The sequence below is a fragment of the Chaetodon trifascialis genome, chromosome 2, assembly GCF_039877785.1.
Source record: "Chaetodon trifascialis isolate fChaTrf1 chromosome 2, fChaTrf1.hap1, whole genome shotgun sequence".
Classification (NCBI taxonomy): domain Eukaryota; kingdom Metazoa; phylum Chordata; class Actinopteri; order Chaetodontiformes; family Chaetodontidae; genus Chaetodon; species Chaetodon trifascialis.
This window is the reverse complement of record NC_092057.1, coordinates 3,894,914-3,914,201: the sequence shown is the minus strand read 5'-3', so window position 1 is coordinate 3,914,201 and position 19,288 is coordinate 3,894,914. Positions and strand designations below refer to the sequence as shown.

General features: G+C 45.9%; 1 protein-coding gene across 12 annotated transcripts in view; it reads left to right on the top strand.

Annotated features, from left to right (window-relative positions):
• fat1a (FAT atypical cadherin 1a) overlaps nucleotides 1–15,922 on the top strand; it is a 76,087-nt gene extending 60,165 nt beyond the window's left edge. For 3 of the 12 annotated variants that reach the window (XM_070990171.1, XM_070990163.1, XM_070990188.1), the window contains 14 exons: nucleotides 1,570–1,707; nucleotides 1,907–2,050; nucleotides 3,428–3,625; nucleotides 4,269–4,859; nucleotides 6,349–6,571; nucleotides 6,660–6,791; nucleotides 6,994–7,151; nucleotides 7,953–8,421; nucleotides 9,132–9,285; nucleotides 9,603–9,713; nucleotides 9,851–10,491; nucleotides 11,352–11,489; nucleotides 13,174–13,209; nucleotides 14,356–15,922. In XM_070990171.1, the coding sequence (XP_070846272.1) occupies nucleotides 1,570–1,707; nucleotides 1,907–2,050; nucleotides 3,428–3,625; nucleotides 4,269–4,859; nucleotides 6,349–6,571; nucleotides 6,660–6,791; nucleotides 6,994–7,151; nucleotides 7,953–8,421; nucleotides 9,132–9,285; nucleotides 9,603–9,713; nucleotides 9,851–10,491; nucleotides 11,352–11,489; nucleotides 13,174–13,209; nucleotides 14,356–15,035 (3,813 nt within the window). In that variant the 3' untranslated portion in view covers nucleotides 15,036–15,922. Of the gene's footprint in view, nucleotides 1–1,569; nucleotides 1,708–1,906; nucleotides 2,051–3,427; nucleotides 3,626–4,268; nucleotides 4,860–6,348; nucleotides 6,572–6,659; nucleotides 6,792–6,993; nucleotides 7,152–7,952; nucleotides 8,422–9,131; nucleotides 9,286–9,602; nucleotides 9,714–9,850; nucleotides 10,492–11,351; nucleotides 11,490–11,705; nucleotides 13,210–14,355 lie in introns of those variants that run through there. The other 9 variants (XM_070990180.1, XM_070990198.1, XR_011603460.1 and 6 more) reach the window with 8 other exon arrangements.
• The last annotated feature ends 3,366 nt before the right edge of the window (nucleotides 15,923–19,288 follow it).

Here is a 19,288-nt window from a genome sequence, read left to right as displayed (position 1 = left end):
TACGATCTTTTGGGACATTTTTACGTACAATAGGAGCTTGTTAGGAAGGCAAGCACACATACTTACCATATAGCTGCATGTGGGGCGAAAGACATTTCCATCTCTTTCTCTTTCATTTACATTTTCAGTCAGTTGTTCATTTACTCCCTCGCAGCCTTTATCCTCTCTGCCCATTACTCTCTGCGTACACTATCACATATCTGCACCTATGGCAAATCACCGTCTGGTGGAACAGCTAAATTAGGACCAGTGCTCTTCGTGCTCTCTGCACTCCTGTTCTCGTGCATTATCTGACACATGCTCAAGCACTTTAATTGAAAGGCATTTGACTCATTAAGCCTCTATCCAAGATAAGGGATTTTCTACCTTTTGCATGTTGCATTTTCACTCTAGTTCTGTCTGCCCACCTCTCGCCCCTCCCCTCGTAAATACCTGTGCTTATGTGCATTTATCTGTGTGTCTAATGTGCCCAAATATAAATGTTTAAGGAGGGCGCGCAGGACAAAGAAAAGGTCGTATGCTTCTGTATGATGTTGCGATAGCAGGTCTTCAACTGACGATCATTGTTTTCTTCACAAATCGTTTTGTCTGCAAAATGTCAGAAAATAGCAGCAACGGTCAATTCCAGTTTCAGTCACTGCAGTGGCATCTTCAAATCAGGGTTTCCATCTGAAAAAATGTCCACGTGTCAGTGTCCCAGACAAATGAGAGAAATTCCAGTAAAATATTACCCATGTGTATGGACCTTATTTCCCCATGTTTTTGCATCAAAGTGACTAATAGAGACAATGGTTTCTGAAATTGTCCCAGTATCGAATGAGAGAGCGCTGCAGCCGGCAGCTACAAAACCGGCTGTAATGTAATCCCTCCGGGCATTTGAGCGTCGTCAGTGTGCTTCTTGTTTTGGCCACTGACAGGCTCAGATTGTTGTTCTAAGTGTCTGACATTATGGAAAGGATTCCTGCAGAGAGAGACCTTTTTGTGAAGGAGTAAGATCCTTTTTGTTTAGCCAGAAAGAGCCATTATATGTCTCTCTCCAGAGCCACCAGACTGCATTTACAGAATCAGTCATTTTATCTTCGTAAAACACGCTCAACAGAAACAAAATCAAACTCAACCAAGGCTCTTCCATCAATTGAGTTAAAAGTGAAAATATCAGGAGAGGAGGAGCATCAGAGACGAGAACAAGAAAATGTTTTGCTTGAGAAATAACTCAAATGATTTATCCATGATCAGAATCGCTGATCGACTAATTGATTAATTGACAAACGTTTCAGTCTTGCAGACTTCATTTCAAGTATTTCTCTCCAACAATAAACTAAAACAAAAATCCAAAATAATTGCTAGAAAATAACATCCTTGGATATTATTTAGTAAGAGTTCAACAAGAGTTCATTTGCTTCATCAGGACTGTGTCAACAATCCACCGACAGTCATCAGATATGAATGCAAATGCTGCTGAATCCTCACTGGTGCATTGATTTCTATGATTTATTTTCACCCACCCGCCAACTAGTGAGAAGCATCTTCAGGGATTATTGATTGATTGTCGTTTCGATTGATTTAAAGGTGATTGCCGAGGATTTGGACGGGCCCTCTTACGACCGCGTGCGCTACTCCATCGTGGACGGTAACCAAGGCAGCCCCTTCACCATCGATCCGGTCAGAGGAGAGCTCAAAGTTGCTCGCCAGCTGGACAGAGAGCGAGTAAGAGAAGCAGCAGACGCAATGCTGACTGTACACATGGAGTTTAATCCACTGAGGAGCTAATTGCACTCTATGCAGAATCCAATCAGAGTCATGTCAGGCCTAATCGGGAAGCTTGTTTACTGATCTCCGCTGCATTAGTGCTTACAAAAGCAGCTTTGCTTATGTATGGTAACTCTCCCCTCTCTCTCTTTCTCAGACGTCAGGGTACACTCTGACGGTGGTCGCCTCAGACAACGGCGTGCCCCCTCTCTCCAGCAGCACCATGATCAACATCGACATCTCGGACGTCAACGACAACCCGCCGCTTTTCTCCCAGGCCAACTACAGCCTCATCATCCAGGTGAGGGCCGGGGGGGAGAAAGGGGGTCAGCGTAAACGGCTTATTAGAGGAGAGGATGAGACTGAGGGGCAGATGCAGGGGGACACAGAGAGAGGGATTAAGAGGGAGATATAATGGGAGACGGTGCAGCTAGAATGTCAAGAAGCAAGTAAGAGGATGGAGCAAGAACAGAGGTGAGGACGAGGGAGAGAGAAGAGGGGTGAGGGGGTGTAACAGAGGCTGTGTGGTATGGGTGAGAATGAAGATAAGGGAAGGGAGGGAAAAAGTGTAAGGCAGGAGTGATGAAGAGTGGGAATGTGAAGATACAAAGCTGAGAGTGGATGGTTGACTCGAGTAATGGGAAGAATCAGAAGAAGATGCATCTGTATTGCAGTTTAAAAAAAAAAAAGAAAAGTCATGATTGAAAAGGAAAGAGGGAAGATGATTCATTTCCAGCTCTCCTGTCTGTTTAGAAAACCTGAAAAGAAAGCAAAAGGAATGCAGCGAGGAGGCACTGTACACTCTGCACACAGCTCAAGCACTTCAGGATGAAACATTGTTTTGCCTCTGATAAAATCCTGACTGGCTTTATTTTACTCGCCATGGAGCGGTGATCAAAGCGAAGCGCAGAAAAAATAAAAATATCGTCCACACCAGCTGAAATACCAAGAGTTTACAGAGTATAGCTTTCAACACAAGAGAATTAAAAGTCAATTCTCAGTCAGGACTTGAAAGAGTCAACAGACGGGAAGCTCTTTCAGGGACACCAAACACAAAAGACAACGCTGTGAAGCTGACATGTTTACTTAACTGTCATCAGAAACCTCGCACCACCAGCACCAGATTAATAACAGTAGAAGAAGATGAAGCTGACTGTAACTTTGCCCTTATTTAAAGCTGCTATAATCAGTATTTTCACCTCAGCAATGGATCAAATGACTGTGTGTGTCGCTTTATTAATTATTACCCATCTTTCAGATCATTGTTTTGGTTTTCTGGCCTCAGCTTTACTGTTTAGGTTCACTCCCACCAATCTCACAAAGTCATTTTCAGCCGTGGCAGACAACTGTATTCAGCGATGAAGCACTAAAAACCAAGCGTGCACTGCCTGCCCACCACCGAACGACGAGTTAGCGGCTAGGTGGTGACGCATTTAGCTACTAAAGAGATATTTCCCTCAGGAGTCATATCAACTTAAAAGGTTGTATTATGTTAATGTTCTGTTCACAGACGAGCTTTGGCTTTTCTGTTTTCAGCTAGAAAACATGTCCGCTCAGTCACTGTTATGTTTCCCCCCCTGATGTGGGCGCGCATGTGAAAAACACACAACTGAAGAGCATCAGGAGAGCCACCTCCTCTCACCACAAATATTAAACATGCCCCTCTTGTATGCCGCAGGAGAATCGACCGAAAGGCACAAGTGTTCTTCAACTCACCGTAACCGACCGGGACGCTTCCCACAACGGCCCACCTTTCACCTTCGCCATCGTGGACGGGGACGAGGGCGACGCTTTCCGCATCAATCAGCAGGGAGCTCTAGTGGCCGTGGGGGCGCTGAATAGGAAAAGTAAAGAACACTACCTACTTCAAGCACAGGTGAGTCACGGCACCGAGGAGAAACCAGAGCGGAGAGGTTGTATTGATTGAACCGTCAAGCCACAGCGCCCTGATCTATTTGTCTTCCCTGCACCTTTTCTCTGTCACGCTCACTCCCTGCTATACCTTTTCTTCCAACTAGACAATGTTTGCCTCTGCGTGTATGTGCTCTGCATAAAGCTTTTCATCTTGTCAACAGCTGTACAGTATGTAAGATGCTGAATTGGAATAAACATCAGAGTGCATCTCAGGAGAATCGCAAATCAAAGGCATTTGTTTTGAGTTGGCGTGATCACGTGATTCGCTGGGTGTTCATGTGTCACCTTAGAGGAAAGAACAGAGGAAAAAAGCGAGTGGGCAGATGGGAGATGAAATCTGAGTGTGATGTCTTGTTACACACGAGATGCACACTCAGATTTGAGTCAGAGCTGTTTTTTTCTTGCAGAGCCGATGACCATCTGTGTGAAAGCGTGAATGTTAAAATGCGCGATCTGTGGATGTATTTGTTGGCTTTAACGTCCAGTCTACCTACAGCGTGTCGTCAGCTCAGGGCTCGCAGTGGAAGAGCTTGATTGCCCTCTGCTGCTGGAACAATAAGGCTTGCATCTGAAACCTCACACTGCACATCATTTTCCTCTTTCAGGTGTCAGACAGCGGCAAACCTCAGCTCTCCTCCACCGCCTTCATCAGCGTACGCATCATCGAGGAGAGCGTCTATCCTCCTGCCATCCTTCCGCTGGACGTCTTCGTGACCACCGCTGGTGACGAATACCCCGGGGGTGTCCTGGGCAAGATCCACGCCACAGACCAAGACGTTTACGACACTCTCACCTACAGCCTCGCCCCCTCCTCTTCCTCAGACGAGAGCAGTGAAGTGTTCTCGGTTTCTGCCTCTGATGGTAAAGTTATCGCCCTACGACCGCTCGACGTGGGCCACTACCCTCTCAACGTGACGGTGACCGACGGGCGTTTCACCACGGCTGCCGATGTCAACGTGCATGTCAAGCAAGCGGCTCGTCAGGCTCTGGATAACTCTATCGCTGTGCGATTTGCAAATATCGCCCCGGAGGAGTTTATCGGGGACTACTGGCGCAACTTCCAGCGGGCGCTGAGAAACATCGCTGGAGTTCGGAGGAGCGAGGTGCAGTTAGTGAGCCTGCAGCCCTCAGAGCAAGGAGATCTGGATGTGCTGTTGACTCTGGAGAGAGCTGGCAGCCCCTACCAATCTCAGGAGGTAAGAGCAGCCGCCATTACATTTTATGCTTATGATGTTCATCCGTATCTGATGGTGCCAAGCTGTTATTTTCTTGCTGAGGTCACAGATTTTATGATACTGTGTTTTGGGCATCAACTAATCATCAATTGATTAAATGTTTCGTCCATAAAATGTCACAATTTCCAAGAGCCCAACGTGACGCCCTCAAACTAATGATTTGGTCCGATCAGCAGTCCAAAACCCAAACATATTCAGTTTATGATGATATTAAAAAGAGCAAAGCTGAGGTTTATCACTTGTAAAAATAGTTGCAGGCTGATTTTCTGTCGGTCAAACATGTTCAGCACACAAATATTTTATTACTGATTAATCTGCTGATTATTTTTTTGACTAAAGGATTAACAGGGTAGTCAATGACCAACACATAACATGATTACAGATTGACTTAAAAAACAGTCATGCATCTATTGAACTGGATTGTCTTGAACTTTAAACATAATTAAACTAAAAACACGGTGGCCTTTTGTTCGGTTCGTCTTTCTCTAACTCTCTCAGTAACGAACATGCTTGGCGAGCAGCGATGCTCTGTCCACTCTGGCATGTTCGGCGCACTCAGTCGGCGGCGTAGAGAGCCGATACGTGCGCTGCATGTGCAGAGGCTTTCTTTGTGACCAAACGCCCCCTTCCCGTCATCTTGGCTCGAGCTGAACTGAACATGCCACAGAGCCTGGCTGAGAGTTTGGGCTTTTGGGAAGGGGTGCACCGCAGCAAAGGAAAGGGGTGCACTGCTTTTATAACACCAGACAAAGCAAGAGCGTCAGTGCTAAACAGAATGTGGTGTAATAACGGTTTTATCTTGAGTATCTTGTTTTTATAACCGTGGAAGCCAAAATCATCACTGAAAACAGAATTTGATTAATCGCCCCGATCTGATACTGAAATGACTGCAGCGGCAAGAGGAACATTTTTAAGGTTTGACAGTAATGATTTGATTGGCTGATAGAAGTTGTGGCAGAATCTGATTGGTTTAACTGAAAGAGTGAAGGCCCTCAGTCAGCTGATTGAATGGAAACGGGAAAAGGGAGAGAAAGTAAATAACTTCCTCTAAGCTTCATGTCAGAAGCTGAAGGTAACTGGAAATGAATTTTATTATTGATTAATCTGCAGATTACCTGTTAGATTAATGCTTTAATTAAATATTGTGAAAAACCCCCATTCCAGTTTGCTACAGCCCATCAGTCCAAAAAGGTTTTCTGTTTACTGTCGTCGAAGAAAAACAATCCTGGCAGCAAGCGTGTGAGATTTTTCTTGAGAAATAACCCAAAAATCCGGCACATTGTTCATCACTTGCACACATTTTATTAACTTTTTAGATATTGTTTTAGCTCCAATCGTGAGCTCAACCTTTAATCACTTATCAGAATGACTGCTGACTGAGTTTCTGGACTAGTTTCAGCTCTGATCGTCTTCATCAAGTCTTTCGTGTTCACGCTTCAATCGTCCTCAGGTGGTCTTCCGTAAGCTGAACTCCTCTGCCGCGGTGATCGAGGAGATGACGGGGGTCCGGATCGTGCGGGTGGTGCAGAAGCTGTGCGCGGGTCTGGACTGCCCGCTGCTCTTCTGCGATGAGGTCATCTCCCTGGATAAGACGGCCATGTCCACTCACAGCACGGCTCGCCTCAGCTTCGTCACCCCACGGCACCTGAGGACTGCAACCTGCCAGTGTGAAGGTACACCATTACACCTCATATACGCACGCACATTTACACATTTACTGTTAGAAACTGTGGTGCTGAGTGGACGTGTGTCGGCATTTAGGCGGCAGATGTCCCGTGCTGAACAACCTGTGCGAGAACAGCCCCTGTCCTGAGGGCATGGAGTGTGTGGCAGACCCCAGAGATACGGTGTACAGTTGTGTGTGTCCAGAGGGCAAAAAGGGCAAATGCTCCGGTAAGACCACCCACCTTTTAACCTGTGTTCTATGATATCTTTGCCCTTCACCCAACTTCTTCCACTTGTACAACTCTGATTCCAGAAGAGTTGGGACGCTGTGTGAAGCATAAAAACAGGGGTTGCGATGTTGAGGAAAATAATATGAAGCTAAAGATTTAGTCCCAGCTCTTCTTAATACATGTCTGTTGCTTCGTGTCAGACGGCCACTCTCTGACGTTCAGCGGCAGCGGCTACGTGAAATACCACCTGATGGAGAATGAGAACTTGGAGTTGATGAAACTGTCTCTGAGGCTCAGGACCTTCTCCAGCCATGCCACTGTCATGTACGCCAAAGGAACCGACTACAGCATCCTCGAGGTGTGTTTGCCTAAACCTGCTTGTCTGCCCTTGTTACTCAGCTGTAACAACACGTTTATTCTTTCAGCCTCTAGAAAAACTGAAATGATAACCTCGTTTATCATAATTAAGTCTAGACTGACTGTCGCTGTGCATTTCTTAGCTTGTCTCCGTATTACCGCCCAACATTTCCATATCAGTCAGGCTTAATAAACACATAACTGACCCGCCCTCCCAGGAGACCGTCCGGGCATGTGTACTAACCAGCTACGCTGAAGGGTTCAAAAAGCCATTTTTAAAACCTGTTTCACATGAGGGACTATGGGAATGTGGTGGTGGCCTGAAAAAATCACACACAAGAGCTATTTTAATACTGGGAGGGAAACAGAAAGCAGTTTTCCACACATTCCTTCTCGAGTCTGTCTGGTAGAGCAGTCTACACGCCAGACTTTAGACTGAAACCTGGCCGGCTAAAAGGCAGTTACTGTGTATCACACTGCCATGTAAGGCTCTTAATATCCCCAAACTGTTGCATGTTCGGCTTAAGCCGTGATGCTGTCGGTAGAAATTAGTTTGCTCTTTATTGAGATAAATTCATGGCATGGCGATAAATTGATGCGACCTGTATTTTGATAGCAAGTGATTCATGACACTGTCAGACATTGATTTATAGCAGTGACTTGATGATTTGATTCCGATTAAGTTTCCATCTTGCGGCACGTTAATCGAAAAGGGAAATAAAGAGTCGAAGCGATGAGACGGATAACCTCCCTAAGTCTGATAGATGCTGTTCTAACTCCGTGTTTTCTGACTCTAAAATAGATCGTGAACGGGCGCCTGCAGTACAAGTTCGACTGTGGCAGCGGCCCCGGCCTCGTGTCAGTCCACAGCGCGCAGGTTAACGACGGGGAGTGGCACACTGTCTCGCTGGAGGTGGACGGTAATTACGCAAAGCTCGTGCTGGACCGGGTGCACGCCGCCTCAGGCACAGCACCGGGCACCCTGCGAACCCTCAACCTTGACAACAGCATTTACTTTGGTGGTCACGTACGGCAGCACGCCTCGGCTCGCCTCGGACGCAGCCTGCCCGTCACCAACGGGCTCCGCGGCTGCATGGAGGCCATCACCCTGAACGGCCAGGAGCTGCCTCTCAACACCAAAGCTCACCGGGCCCACGCTGTGCTGGAGGACATCGTGGACGTGGCTCCGGGCTGCGCGCTCGCACCTGCTGAGAGTTGCTCCAGCAACCCCTGCACCAACGGAGGGAGCTGCACCTCGCTGCCTAATGGAGGTACTTACCGTCCGCCTCAGCTCATTGCACTCACTCAGAGCAGCTTCAGTTACATTTGAAGCTGGTGTTTTTTTGTATGCTCTCTTACTCTGGTGCCTGTACGTTTTCTTAGATCTGGGGCAGATTACCTGTGCCCTAAATTGCTGACCTGGTCAATCCTTAACAACAAATCAAGCATAGCTTCCTTCCTGCTTCTCACAACCAGGTGTAGTGACTGAAGAGGTGAACTGGTCTTTTATTGGAGGCCATCTTTTATCATAGTTTAGTAAGAGGTGTGTCCCTGTGCTGTTAATTTGCTTTTAATGCTGTTTGCTGTCAATGCAGACTCAACACCTTTGCACCTGTTCATTAAAAACCCTCCCGAGGTTCAGGGGTATAACCCCTCCACATCCCTGCAAGGTTTCTATGTGAAACACCTGCAGGACGTGTTGACTTTCAGTGACATCAGCTCGATTTAAAACAAGAAGAGACAGTGTGGTGGGCATATCGTGGCTCCGTCATTGTACTGTTAGAATTCATGTAAATTATGCTGAATTTACAAAATGAACCATTAAAATCCCTGAAATTATTTTTCCACACGGCCTTAATGTGTGACTGAGTTTTTCACACACACCCCAGCGATCGCCTCCACACGGGCTTTGACTTCAGAATTGAACAGTGCTTTAAAAACGTCCACTTGCTCAGTGTCCTTGTCTTCATTAATTCCATAGGCTACTTCTGTAAGTGTCCTGCCTCTTTCGTGGGCACCCACTGTGAGATTGGCATCAGCCCTTGTGCCTCCAACCCCTGCCTGTACGGGGGCACCTGTGTACCTCGCGCAGACGACTTCTACTGCCAGTGCAGAGGGCAGTACTCAGGACAGAGGTATTACAACTTCCTCTTCTTGGAGTGGATTAGAAATAGAAAATGCTGTCCACATGCATGCCTTTATCATGCATTTGCTTTATATCATCATTTTACTCATTGAAATCTAAACCTGCTACTAGCATTTAATGTTGAGAAATGACATTTGTAGTTTTAGTTTGAATCTGCATTCATGAATTATGTCTGATCCGTTACTTCTACACCGTAGAATATCCTGCAGCAACATAAAACATACTTTTTGAACACAAATCTTTCACACTGCAAAGACATGTTTCTTCCATTTTTTGGTCTGCTTAAGCAAACTTGTTTGCTTTCAGGTGTCAGCTGGGGCCGTACTGCAGAGACAACCCCTGTAAAAACAGCGGGAAGTGTATTGACAGTCTGGATGGTCCAGTATGCGAGTGTGAATCAGGCTTCCAGGGAGACAGGTATGTTATTTTTTTAACTTTTTTACTAAATCATTTAGTATCTCCAACTGGAGAAGTGATCTTGTGCATCAGCAGTTTGTAACACACAGCTTTTCACCTTCAAACACACCTCACTGTGTCCGAATGTGTGTGTCCAGGTGCCTGAGTGACGTGGATGAGTGCATGAAGAACCCCTGCACCAACGGAGGCCAGTGCCAGAACACCTACGGCTCCTACAAGTGCAACTGCTCGCAGGGTTTCAGCGGGCAGGTGTGTGAACTGCGCGCCGAGGTGCGCAACGAATTAATTTCCAGCTCCTGGAACATCGGCCTGGAGGAGGTGATTGGCATCGTGGTCTTCGTGTCCAGCATCTTCATCCTGGTCCTCCTTTTCATCATCATCCGCAAGAAAGCCTGTCGCAGGAAGTCAAAGGCCGACGACGACAAACAACACGGGGGCTCAAACGTGCCCCACTCCTTCCTGCAGAGACCTTACTTTGACGCCAAGCTCAACAAGAACATCTACTCCGACATCCCGCCGCAGGTCCCGGTGAGGCCCATCTCCTACACTCCCAGCATTCCAAGCGACTCGAGAAACAACCTGGACAGGAACTCGTTCGAGGGCTCGGCCATCCCAGAGCATCCGGAGTTCAGCACCTTCAACCCGGACTCTGTGCACGGGCACCGCAAGACCGTGGCCGTGTGCAGCGTGGCGCCCAACCTCCCCCCTCCACCTCCCTCCAACTCAGTCTCAGACAGCGACTCCATCCAGAAGCCGAACTGGGACTATGATTATGACGGTACGTTTGCTCCGCGGTGAGCTGCAGCTGACATTTATTGCACTGAAGGCATTAAACACACAGCATGTTCTTTTTAGCGCTGGTGCACACAGTCTTAGTGCGGGTGGCCCAGCAGTCCCTCCTCTGCTGGACCTGAACATATGCACGAGCAGGGATAAATCAAAATGATCATCGGCTTGGAATCCAATCAGGACGATATTAGTGAAATTCGGGGTAACACAATTTTACAGGTCCATAATTTCCTTGGAGGTTTCCTGGAATGGATGTAATTTGGTTGTAATTACAGGGAAAATAGAGGCCATGTTTAATTGGTGCACTTCCAGTAAAATAATTCCAATTATCTGCTAATTCAACCTGTAAATGTTTCAGTGGGCAAGCGCACAATTCAGCATATATGAATGATAAAGTTTCCAGAAATAAATAAATAATGAACTAATAGTCTCGGAGTCTAAATGGAGCACTTTTTTTTCCTCAACATAACCGACTAAATTCTATTTAAAATTACTAATTTTCTCTATAATTTGTACCAAATTATCGAGCTCTCTCCAGGAAACGTGCCAGGAAGTTGTTAGGAAATAATGGACCTTTAAAATGAAGTTAATTCCAAACTTAATTCAGAGTAAATTGTGGCGGTTTTACTTACATGAAGAGCTTTGCCTCATACACATCAGTGGAGCACAGCTCAACGAACATAGATGTGATATTTGATATTGATTATTTGCCACATTCTGACATTTTGACACCAGAAAAATCTGCATGTTTGACATTGATTGGTGTTGGAGGGGTTTCCAGGGGCGTTGTTAGACCTCGTCCACATGCTGTACGCAAGCACTAGAATCAGACTGTGCGTCCTCTTCCAGCTAAAGTGGTGGACCTGGACCCGTGCCTGACCAAGAAGCCTGTGGAGGACAGCGCCTGTCACCCCTACAACACCAGGGGCAGCATGTCGGAGGTCCAGTCCCTCAGCTCCTTCCAGTCAGAGTCCTGCGATGATAACGGTATGCCGCCATCCAGCATGTGAAGACAGCACAGTTTGAAAAATATTTTCTAACTTGTATAAGACGTCGTTTTGCACTTGCGACGATCAGCCTGCAGGGTTTGTCTTGTAGAGCCTTGCTGGTTTTGATGCTAACACTGTTTCTGTGCATGCTGGCCCGAATGGCGGCTCTGGGGTCACGTGTTCTTCTCTCTTTCTTTTTGCTGCGGGGCTTCAGCTCCCATATGGATCAAATCAGTCCACAGATCCAGAACAAGGTTTTAAATAAGGGGTCCAGCCTGTAAGTCCTCAACCACTGCCGGTACAGACGGAAGCAATCACAGCGTGTGCTGTTTAATTCTCCCGGGATTAGATCTAGATAAGAAAAGCTTTCTGACTCTGTTTCTGTTCAGTTTACCTGCGTTCAAAGGGAGTTTGATGACTTACTCAGAGAGCAGTTCTGTTTGAAACTCACTCACGAGGTCGTTGACTTTTCGTTTGCTCATTTACTGCATGCTTTTTCTTCTTTTCTTCTTATCGTTTGTCATTTTTTGTTTTGTCTTTTTTTTTTCAAAACGTAGCTGCAAACGGATGTTTAAAGCAAACATCAAGGAACGCATCACCAGGGTACACACTCGCATTTTACCTTCTGCCATTTCCTCCTGGCCTCACACTCATTCCCCGCATCATCACCCGGGTGTCGAGCTGCTCATAAGTCATCAAAACCTTCATCTCTTACCTCCAGAATTTGAATGAATCTGACATTGAATCACAAACTGAACGCTGCCTAAACAGGCCTTTTCTGTTTCCTCATGTTTGTTGTCTGAGCGCGCACACACACACACACACACGCGCGCACACACAGGCTTTTCTCTGTGTTGAGGTTAGAAGTGTGTTTATATCTCCGGGGGATTTCTCTGATTCTTCCATCTGTACTGTCAGTGGCACCCCGTAGCATCTCAGTATGTTGTTGTTGTGTGTTATCTTGCACAAACAAAACCAGACCCCCCCCCACCACCACCACCGAGTTGCCTTCCACCATTGTCTTGTGCCAACCATGAAACCCCTCTCCTTCCCCGACATTTGGTGTCAAAATAAAAGTGACGTTTGTGGGAAGTGTCGCTGTGTTGGAATCGCTCCCACCACCATGAGCTCCACATGTGATTCTTTTTCTTTCTTTTCAAATTATCAAAGCATTTATACTAATGCCAGATCTCTTCCACCCACTCTGCTCTCCCCTACCTCTCACAAGCCTCCACAGTGACAGTAATCCACCCTGTCAACTGTGTTGTTGACACGGTGGAAGGAGAAGGTACTCTTTTATTGCTTCCATCTGCCAGTCATTCAGTCCTTGGTGTTGGGATGTGACGTGTAGGTTACACAGCTGCCATTTTCTTACACTGACGAACCTCATGTGCTTCTTTCTGGAGTCAGCTGCTAGTTAAACACATATGCGAATACTAAACAGGCACACAAGTGTTGCCTTCAAGTCCCAGTATTTGTCTTTGCCAACCTTTGATTGTACACCTCAAGAAGTCTGTTTAAGCAAATGGCGAAGCTGTTCAGTTCATTAATTAACCTGTGGCTCTCCTCATCATCATTCCGGTGGTTCATTGTCCTCATTTCATTGGTTGGTCGATTGTTCTTTTCCTCTCAGGTTTTAACGTGACTTTCTCTCTTTCTCCTCCTTCTCGCCTCACGTAAAGAGTCTTTTTTGGCTCATGATCTCAAGAACCCAAGAGGTGACTTTTTACATCTTTGTGTGGCTGATGTTCACCGGTGTTCCCCCGATCCCACCCTCTAACTCTTCAGCACTAACCCCAGAGTTTAATGAGCAGAGGGTTGAATCTCCTCTGCAAGGCCGAGCTGCTGCGACACCGTCGCCCTCTGCAAGATTATTTATAATCCCCAAAACATCCCCATGCATGACTTTGATGCTGTGACATCATTAAAGAAAATGTTAGTCCGACCGTTATATAATCAAATTTAACTCAGTAACTAACTGGAAGTTTAACTGGATGGAAGTTTGTGTCTGTGTGTCCGTGTTAAGAGTTTGTCTCAGGATTTACAGCAGCCGTTTCCAGATCACTCGAAACCCTGAAATGTGCTGCATGTTAACGTGGTTCAGTGTGGAGGAGCCGTCATGTCACAGTGAAACAGACCTTAGAGCTTCTTTATCTTCTGGAATTTGGAGAATTTCCACATGAAACAGAATATTCAGGCGAGGTATAATTACTAAAGGTGTTTAAATCAAACCCTAGAGGTCTGATTGGATTATGGTACGGCAGCGTGATATGAAGCTGTAGAAAGACACAGATCTGTAGAGGACTGTGAAGTATTCAGCTAGCGACTCCCACCCAGGAGGTTAAGAGAGGTTTCATATGTCGGGCGGGGTCACCTGTCGCCCCAAATCACATTTGATTGGATAAATTTATGTATAAACAGCTTTAATTGATGTGAGCAGATGCTCACATAAATAACAGAGAAGTGCAGAACAAAAGTTTGTGATGTGAAACAACGTCATCGCAGTGCTACATGAAACGAAATGACGCTGCAGGGAAGAGAGTCCAAGATGATGCAGCAGAAACCAGGAAAAAGAGGAATTTTCCCAAAAAATGCTTTTTGTTTTCACATATTTTTTGCCAGACATCACTGAACAAATAAGACAGGGAGGCAGAAGCAGGTGTTGTATTTTTGTGTCTCTCAGTCTGTGTGTGTGTGCAGTGTGTTAAAGTTCTCACAAACAGCTCATTGTGTTGGTGTGCCGTGTGGCGTTCTGTTGCATGGTGTGTTAATGTTAACACGATGGCCTTTGGTGAATGTTCTGGATTGTGTGTGATGAGCTTTGTCGCAGAATCCTCATGATTGTTCTTTTCCTGGTCGAACAGGATATCACTGGGACACATCTGATTGGATGCCAAGTGTTCAACTTCCTGGAATCCAGGAGTGTCCACAGTATGAGGTTGTGGAGTCGCCCGCCCCTCTGTACAGTGACCCGAGTGCCATCGACACCGACTACTATCCCGGCGGCTTCGACATCGAGAGCGACTTCCCTCCGCCGCCGGAGGACTTCCCTGTGAACGACGACCTGCCGCCGCCGCCTTTGCCAGAGTACGGCGACCGCTGCGACACGCTGCGGCCCCCGGGCAGAGACTTGGACCCGGCTGCGACCGGTCCCTGCGGCTCGCCCGGGGTCCGCCAGCGGCCGGCCCTGCCCCAGCTCTACAGCCTTAACCAGTACCTGCCACAGCACTCCTACGCAAGCGACACGGGCGACGGCGAGGGCCAAGGCGCCACTTCCACCTCAGCCACCACCACCCCAGCTTCCACCCTGGGCACCAGCGGCTACAGAGGGGGCTACCCTTTAGGTTGTAGTCGGGACTTTGACTCCTCAGCCCTGGACAACATGTCCATGTCTCTGTACACGTCCACAGCCTCTTGCTCGGACATGTCGGCGTGCTGCGAGGAGTCCGAGGTGATGATAAGCGACTACGAGAGCGGCGACGAGGGCCACTTTGAGCGTCTGGTCATCCCGGGGCTGGACTCCCAACAGCACACTGAAGTCTGACACTGGATCCAAACAAGTGCCTGAACCCACAGCTACACCTTATGTTATCCAGCACCACCCACAGTATGTGTACATGGAAAACACACACACACACACACGTACATTCACACACACGATGAATTGAGTCAAAACAGCGGGGTTGTTGCGGCCGGTCGCGAAGGCCAATCGGCTGAGAGGATCCCACGAAGCTCGAAGAGACTCTGTAGCGTCCAGGTCCCGCCCCCTTTGAGTTGGCAGCGTCATTGCTTTAAGTGACTGTCATCATACACAGGAAGTGGATCGTCTGGAGGATCAACATTTCAATGTACAACAATAAAAGCATCATGAAAAAAAAAAAGAAATCTCACCATAAAATCTTCGTTTCTATAAATAAAACCAAGCAAAATGTTTTTATACAAGTCCTCATTTTCAATGTAAATTTAAATGTACAGTTTTGATTTCAAAGTTTACTAGGTTTTGTAGATATTCTATGCTTTTATTTTCAACAAAAAAAAAGAGTTAAATGGTGTGACATTATCAGCCTTACTGTGCTTACATTCACAAAAAAAGAGAGAAGAAGAAAAGAGCGTGGCTTTCCGAACACAGTGTACTCGTAACGTTTATCGTCTCCTGCTCATTTCAAAAAGGGTCTTCAGTGAACGACTGCATATTCTTGTGTTGTTGTTTTTTTTATTTGTTTGTTTGTAAATTTTGACTTTGGAACCTCTTTATTTTTCCACCAAGAAAACGGGACCCAATATATTTATAGTGCAGACTTATCCATGGACACGTGACTTTTTCAGGTGTCTGTGTGTGTGTGAGCAATGCTATGGTCTTGTTAAGGTTTTTATTGAATACTGCCACAAGCTCACGCTTTCCTACTGGCAATAAATTATTCCTAAAAAATACCTCTGCTGTCCGCGTGCGCTCATTTCCAAACTCCACGATTGATGTTTTGTTCTTTTTCCTCGATGTTTCACCTGCTGCAGTTTTCCCAAAGTCAGACATCTAATTTCTGCTTCACTGCAGTTAATAGATTCTCCGTTTTTACATCTTTTTATGCAAAAATGCCTAAAAATCCACCAGCTTTAGCTCCTAAAATGGGTAAATTTGCTGGCTTTCTTGGTTTCGTATGATAAGAAGCCAATAACCGGTCGAACTGAGTGTTCATAAGCTGACATTTAAACATGAGATGATGAGCACATTTCTCTCTTTTCTGAACCCATTTACAGATATTTTAAAATAAGTGACATTTTTCATACAAGGTGGTTAATAGACAGCGATGAAAATACTAAAGTATAACATCAACGACTTCTTTGAGAATCAGAAAGTCAAAGTCAGAAGTCGCTTCATAGAATCCGAAGCTGTCAGGTTGGATGAGATGATCCAGATGACATCGAGAATATTTAGATTTTGAAGGAATCTTGCGGGAATAACAAACAGAGTGTTTGTTTTGAATATTTCACTCAGTGTAAACATCATCAGGCCTGCATGCAGAGAGACAGTTTGAGTCCATCGAGTTAAAATCAGACGTCTGGTTTGAGGACTCCTCACAGTCTGACTGCTCGCGTCTCCCTCCTCCGACTCCCCGCGGCCGCTTGTATCAATAAACCGCGGCCGTCTCGCGCCGGGCCGATAAAGTAACACGACCCCGTCGCCTGCGGGCTCTGACGGTGAGGTGACCCTCTGACCTTCACGTCGTCCCTCCTCAGCCTCTCCCATGAATCATGTCACCCACACGTCTGACCGCCGGTGTGATGCTGACGTCTGCTGCGCCGCAGGGCTGCACACTGAATAAAACCCCACTTCATAATGAGGCCGCCTCCACGAGGGGCTTCTGCCGGCCTCTAGAAACGTAAATCATCAGCGCTCATGAGAGGTAACGAAACGTGTGTGATGACATCTTTTGGGTTGCCAGGTTGTCACGAATGTGCATTTCATCACGTCTTTCCATCAAGGTTCGCTCTCCTATGAACACTTTTATGCGATTACCACTGGCGTTTTCAAAGTGCACACACGAGAGCTGCAGATGTTATGGATTACTGTAATTTAACAGCCCGCTATAACTTTTACAGCCGCAGACCTGAAAGCTTATTATAAAGCGAGAAACTAACTTCCTTTATTGATGACTTACTCACTTTATAATAAGCCTTTAATCTGCGGTTATGATTCTTAGTAAGTCGTTAATAAAGGGTAATGGATTCTTCAGTTTCTAATAATCTGTCAGGCCTGCGGTCGTTCATTCAAAGGAATAGTTTTGGCAAATGCTTTTTCGCTTCCTTCCCTCAGAACTAATGGACACTCCAGAGGTTACTGGTCTGCGCCAAGAAATTGTCCAGCGGATAACCCTCGTAATTGCATTTTATATGAAATAAATGAGATATAACGTGTTAGTTATTGACCCTGGAGGTGCTGGTAGGTGGTTTTCTTTCATTTACTGCAGAGCTGAGCGAGCTGTTTTCCCGTTTCCAGTTTCCATCATAAGCCGAGCTAATGGTCTCCTGGATCCAGCTCCATATTTGACTGGAGACGGTATCACTCTTCCCAATACATTTGGGCCTTCTTACATAAAAACACAAAGCCTCTCAAGCAGGAGGAGGAATGGATTTTTCACCGCCTGGTTCTCTTTATTAAGGCTTACTGATCTATGAAGCTCTAACACCCAAAAACCAAACTCAGGTTACAGAAGTCCTGTATAAAGCCTCATTAGACAGTGGCACCAAGGTCAAAGGTCATCCTGTAATTGAGATCCTTACTTCTCACCTGTTGTCGTTGCACGCTGATCGGGTATTGTCGACCAAAAACAATCTTTTTGTGAAGCAGAACATGCCTTTGGAGCTACATCTAAATGACATTATTGTCTTTAAGCCTCATTAAGAATAAAAGCAGAAGCATCACTTCAGTCTGAGGAGTCAAGGAAGGCGCTGTCGTCATGCTGCGCTACTTTTCTGCACTTCTGTCCATTTTCCACCCTGAAACGAGGCTGCGGCTCAGCCCGATTGGTGGATCTGTGCGACGCTTTCAGCAGAGCATGAAAAGCCGTCTCAGAAACAGGTTTCACAGGTGGGAAGAATGAGCTGCAGTCTGTGAGGTTTAATGTGGAGAAACGTATATTCCAAACTCTAACAGTGGCGGGTAATCGAACCACTTTGCAGCCACTCATGTGCTGCTTAATCTCATGCTTGGTGGATCCAATTAACTCTGGAAATGGCACCAGGTGTTTTTCCATTAAATAAATTAGGATTTTTTTTCTACCTATTAGCCGAATGCATTATTCATATTATGGAAGCAGGAATGCAGTTCTGTGGGTGTTCTGCTTCAAGGGTCGTGTTATTAGCATCCACTCTGGAGGATGTGAGCCTGTAATTCTGTGAGACAACCACAAGGTGGCAGCACGTGCCTGCTCTTCCACACATCACTTTCTAGGACTTTTCCAGGACATTTTCAATGATAATCGTCATTATATATTACTTTTTTGTAGCATTGAGTCATTGTATTTTATTTGGAAATGTGGATAAAAGGTATAATTAGTCTAAATTTCTAACCTGAATCCCTTTTTTGTTAAAGAGTTTTGGATTATTGGAGTTGGATTATTAACTGCCACTGACTCTTATATCACACCAAACTTCAGGCCCTTTACTAATAATAATAAAGGGGGTCTTTAACAAGGTGAATGACACCAACTGTGAGTTACATCCACAGAAATTAAACATTTCATGTCATGTTTTGGTCCATTTTACTTATGTTTGCAGAGACAATGCTAACAAATTAAAAAAGCACTGTTAGCCAGCATTTAGCCGATCTTTGACAGTTGTGCTCCCGTTCATTGTTTTGATCCCAGCTTCCCATTCATCATCATCATCATCATCCAGCTCTCAACGATGTCCAACACACATATGAAACCATGCATCTTAAACCTCTGCAGGCAAGAACATCGGCTTTAGCAACCGAACCAAACCTGCTAACCAATTCAACGTGGAGAAGAAAGCAAAGCTAATCTGTAAAGCTAATGAAAACCACCACAGTTAGCGGCCAGCAGTGACTAACAGTCGCATTTGAGGGAATTTTGGCCTTAACATCAGTCGAACTTTGCCTCAGCTGAAGGAGAATATGAGAGCGTTCAGAATAAATAAAACCAGATTCTTTCTTTTCGGGACATTTCAATTCTTCACGGTCAGCTGTTTTCCTGGTTTTCTAGGACACGTGAGAAACTTTAAAAGCTGACAGCGGCCTTGAGAAGCATATGCATCATCAAATCTTTCTACTGGAAGCTG